At 44.4% G+C, this 5,129-nt stretch overlaps 1 protein-coding gene across 1 annotated transcript; it reads left to right on the top strand.

Annotated features, from left to right (window-relative positions):
- The first annotated feature begins 1,205 nt into the window (after positions 1–1,205).
- Positions 1,206–4,615, top strand: LOC147929702 (uncharacterized). Its single transcript, XM_087482329.1, has 4 exons — positions 1,206–1,803; positions 2,992–3,738; positions 4,306–4,422; positions 4,479–4,615. Exons 1-4 carry the CDS (start codon positions 1,206–1,208, stop codon positions 4,613–4,615), a joined length of 1,599 nt encoding a protein of 532 aa, XP_087338455.1.
- The last annotated feature ends 514 nt before the right edge of the window (positions 4,616–5,129 follow it).

Raw genomic sequence — 5,129 nt, 5'->3', positions numbered from 1 at the left:
CTTGAGCTTCATTGTTGTTATCATTTGGTGTGGCCTCTCTTTCTTCACTTGGAGAGCTCACATTGCCATTAGCATTATCCAAATGCTCTAAAATGTGCTGGAGACTCTTAGCTCAATCCGAAGCCGAGTTAGGCAAGTCTTTCACACCTTCCCAATTCTTTTCTCCAAAATAGGCCTCATCTTCCATGAATTTGACGTCTCTAGACACATAATATCTGTTCATAACCGGATCATAACACTTGTATCTATGAAGTAGCACACCACCGTCCGTACGGCCGTACGGACGTCCGTACCATCAACCAAGCGGGCCGTCCGTACAACCAATTGGAATATCAAGCCCGGTCCATCCAAGGGAAGTCTCCAACGGTCACATGGCCTCAAGTCTTCGAGATCCTTCCTCCTTGGAGCCGTTGGGCGAGTTGCACAAGTGGGAGAAGTCACATGTGCAGCTTAGGAGATGTCACTATCTCTCTTTGTAAATGTGTAGAGTATCTTAGGAGAATATTCTAGTGTAAAGTTGTCTATAATTAGATTGTAACTAGGTTTCTGTTTTAGTAAGAAGAGAAAATATCTCTTTCTCCAACTCTCTCTCTCTCAATCACTTACACACTCCACACTCCACACTCCACACGGTTTCAAACTCGCTTGGCTACAATTCTAACACATTCCTCTTCAATTCTTACATGGTATCAGAGCAGATTGTTCCTGTCTCTTGACTCCATCTCCATCACAATCTTCCGCATCATCTCTCTTTGCTCTGTGTTCTTTGTTCTCTATCTCTTTCTCTTTTTAACCGTTGGACAAACACTTAAACCAACGAGTTTACCATGGAAACCACCAAAACTATGATTGTTCCAGTTACTCTCAAGGGAGAGAACTACTTACTGTGGGCTAGAACCACAAAGACAGCCCTATGCGGCCGAGGACTTTGGTCCCATGTTGAAACGAGCGAAGCTCCAAGTGGCGAGACCACCAAAGAAGGCAAGGATCTTGCCGGAGATGAAAGGAACAAATGGTTCCAAGAAGATCAAGGAGTCCTAGCTATCATCCAAAACTCACTTGATGACCCTATCCTTGAAGCCTACTCCTATTTCGAAACCGCAAAGGACTTATGGGACACTCTCAAGAACGTATTTGGAAATATTACAAATATCAACCGTATCTTTGAGATTAAGAGGGCTATTAACAATCTCAACCAAGAAGATATGGAGTTCACCAAGCATTTTGGGAAGTTTAGGTCCTTGTGGGCTGAACTAGAGATGCTTAGGCCGGCGACAATCGATCCAGCCACACTGAACGAGAGGCGTGAACAAGACAAGGTGTTTGGTCTACTCTTGACCTTAAACCCCTCCTACAACGACCTCATCAAGCACATCTTGCGGTCAGATAAGCTTCCAAGCCTTGACGAAGTTTGCAACCAAATCCAAAAGGAGCTTGGCTCCATGGGTCTATTTGGCAGCAAAGGAGAACTAGTGACCGCCAACAAAGTCGAGATGGCGTCCTCAAACCGAGGCTACTACAAACCGGATGACAAGAACCCACCAGTATGTGAGCATTGTAAGAAGGTTGGCCACTTCAAGAGCCGCTGCTGGATTCTTCATCCACACCTTCGCATTAACCGGGGAGGACCAAGCCGCGGAGGACCACCGAGAGCCCATCAAGCAGCTGGTGCGGGGGAAACACCAACTTCCGAACGAAACCAACAAGCTGGAGGAGGAAATGGAACTGCACTCCCTGCCTCCTCCGAGCTGGTGAGGCGATCCGACCTTGATGCGCTCATCAAAGCCCTCAAGGAGGCCTCCGGTAAAACCTTTCTTGCCTTAAACAAAACTAAGCCTCTTATTGTTGATTCTGGTGAATCACATCACATGATTAGTGATCCTAGGTTGATTAGTGATATTAAACCTGCTAATGGTAATGTTGTGATAGCTAATGGTGAGAAGGTACCAGTTAAAGGCATAGGGAATTTGAAATTGTTTGATAAGGAAACCAAAGCCTTTTATATGCCAACTTTCACATCTAACTTGCTATTAGTTAAGAGAGCCACCACTGATTTAAATTGTTATGCAATATTTGGTCCTAACAAGGTTCATTTTCAGGATATTGAGACAAGTAAGGTTCTTGGACAAGGAGGTTCTAAGGATGATCTCTATGTGCTTGAGGACTTAAATTTATCTACTTCTTCTGCATCTTGTTTTAATTTAGTTATTGTTAAGCCTAATGAATCTATCTTACATGCTAGGCTAGGACATCCTCACACTAGAGCATTAACATTAATGTTTCCTAAAATTTCATTTAAAAATGATGAGTGTGAGGCTTGTATTCTTGGTAAACATTGCAAGACTGTTTTCCCTAAATCTATTACTATTTATGAAAAATGTTTTGATTTAATTCATTCTGATGTTTGGACATCTCCTTGCCTATCTAGAGAAAATCAAAAGTATTTTGTGACTTTTATTGATGAAAAATCAAAATATACTTGGTTAACCTTGCTTCCCTCTAAGGATAGAGTTCTTGAGGCCTTTACAAATTTTCAAAATTATGTCACTAACCATTACCATGCCAAGATTAAAATTTTAAGATCAGATAATGGTGGAGAGTACACAAGCCATGTGTTTAAACAATACCTAGCCAAACATGGAATTCTTCACCAAACTAGTTGTCCATACACACCACAACAGAATGGAGTGGCTGAGAGAAAGAATAGGCATCTCATGGAGGTAGCAAGGTCTATGATGTTCCATACAAGGGTGCCAAAACGTTTTTGGGGAGATGCTGTACTTGCCGCCTGCTACCTTATCAACCGCACGCCAACAAAGATCCTTAATGACATATCTCCATTTGAGGTATTGAATAATGCAACGCCTACCTTTGATCACTTAAGAGTATTTGGTTGTGTGTGCTATGTGTTGCGACCAGGTGAACTACGAGACAAGCTTGATGCTAAGAGCACTAAAAGTATGTTTATCGGCTACTCTACAACACAAAAAGGGTATAAGTGCTATGAACCGGAGACCAGGAAGGTTCTTGTATCTCGTGATGTCAAGTTTGTGGAGACACGAGGGTTTTATGATGAGAAGAACTGGGATGAGCTTCGTAACCTCTCGACCTCACCATCCGATCGGACACGCAACCTCCGAGTGATTCTTGAGCGGCTAGGTATCGAAAACGATCAGGCCAATCACGAACCTGCCGGGCCAACATCACCAGCACACCCTAAGCCTCCTATGGAACCTGCTCATGATGCACCTCCACCTGAGGAATCACCTACGGAAGACAATGTCGAGTCGTCGCCTACCGATGAAGTTCTAACCGAGGTACCAGTCACACAAGACAGTGCTGCCCCTGAGGCTGGAGCCATAGTTCCTCTTAGGCGTAGCCAACGCATCAAGTTCCCTCCCACCAATTGGAAGAACACTCGTGTCTACTACAACAACATGGTCGTTGCCCATCCAATTCAAGCCGTTTGCTCTCTTGCCCACTTTCCTATGGATCATCAAGTGTTCCTTGGTCACATTGATGAAAATTGGATTCCTAGGACCTATGATGAGGCTAAGCATCACAAGGTGTGGAGAGAAGCGGTTGATGCCGAGAACACGGCCATAGTTCAAAACCACACATGGGACGAATCCGACTTACCCAAGGGCAAGCAGGCTGTAACCTCTCGATATATCTTCACTATCAAATATAAGAGCAATGGGGAGATTGAACGCTATAAAGCACGCCTTGTTGCTCGAGGTTTCACGCAAACGTATGGGGAGGACTACCTTGATACGTTTGCTCCGGTGGCTAAACTTCACACTGTCCGAGTTGTGCTCTCACTCGCCACCAACCTCGATTGGGAATTGTGGCAAATGGACGTGAAGAACGCCTTCTTGCAAGGAGAACTTGAAGATGAAGTGTATATGCGGCCACCACTGGGTTTAGAAGGCATCATTGGTCCGAGAAAGGTCTTAAAACTCAACAAGGCGATCTATGGCTTGAAACAGTCTCCAAGGGTGTGGTACCATAAGCTAAGCACCACTCTCCTTGACAAAGGTTTTCGTAAGTCCGAGGCCGACCACACCCTCTTCACCTTACCAAGTGCCAAAGGTATAGTAGTCATTCTAGTGTATGTTGATGATATCATCATCACTGGAAGTGACTCGGTAGGTATTCAGGACACTAAAACCTTCTTGAAATCAGTATTTGACATTAAAGATCTTGGAAAGTTGAAATATTTTCTTGGGATAGAAGTTTATAGATCAAGTGAAGGATTATTTTTGTCTCAAAGGAAATATACACTTGACTTATTGAGTGAAACAGGAAAATTAGGATCTAGGGCAGTGTCAACACCCCTTGAAGAGAACTATAAGGCCGGAGGACAGGGGGAGCTTGACAATGCCCCATTCAAGGATGTTAGCCTCTACCGACGGCTAGTAGGTAAGCTTATCTACTTAACCATTACACGGCCTGACATTTGTTTTGCTGTGAATCAGGTAAGCCAGCATATGAAGAATCCTACCGTGTACCACTGGAACATGCTGACCCGGATCCTCAAGTACATCAAAGGTTCACCGGTACAAGGCATTTGGATGGGGCGCAACAAGAACACCCAAATAGTAGGCTATTGTGACGCCGACTATGCTGGAGATCGTGAAGACCGACGCTCGACAACAGGCTACTGCACGTTCCTTGGTGGTAACCTAGTCACGTGGAAGAGCAAGAAGCAAAAGGTTGTATCACTTTCAAGTGCCGAATCCGAATATAGAGCCATGAGAAAGCTTACGACAGAACTAATGTGGCTCAAGACTCTCCTTAAACATCTTGGAATTGAGTCAACAAAGCCGATCACAATGCACTGCGATAACGAAGCTGCCATCCATATAGCAACCAATTCAGTATTTCACGAGAGGACCAAACATATTGAAGTAGATTGCCATAAGGTTCGCGAGCAAATCAAGCTTGGAGTGGTCTTACCGTGCCATACCGAGAGCATAGAACAGCTTGCTGACATCCTCACCAAAGCAGCAAGCCCTCAAGTGTGTGAATACATTCACCCAAAACTTGGCCTTATGGATGTCACTCGGCCATAGGCTCCTCACTTGGCACCTACACTCTTTTTCCCTTATGTATAGTTTTTCCCAAGT

Source organism: Camelina sativa, chromosome 13, assembly GCF_030686135.1.
Source record: "Camelina sativa cultivar CO46 ecotype springtype chromosome 13, ASM3068613v1".
NCBI lineage: Eukaryota > Viridiplantae > Streptophyta > Magnoliopsida > Brassicales > Brassicaceae > Camelina > Camelina sativa.
The sequence above is the reverse complement of the archived record's forward strand: the minus strand, read 5'-3'. Positions and strand labels throughout refer to the sequence as shown.

Coding starts and splice junctions, on each gene's coding strand:
- LOC147929702 (XM_087482329.1), top strand. CDS start 1,206: ATGGAGTTCACCAAGCATTTTGGGAAGTTTAGGTCCTTGTGGGCTGAA. Junction 1,804..2,991: donor AGCCCTCAAGGAGGCCTCCG/GTAAAACCTTTC, acceptor CAACACAAAAAG/GGTATAAGTGCTATGAACCG. Junction 4,423..4,478: donor CCTCTACCGACGGCTAGTAG/GTAAGCTTATCT, acceptor GCTGTGAATCAG/GTAAGCCAGCATATGAAGAA.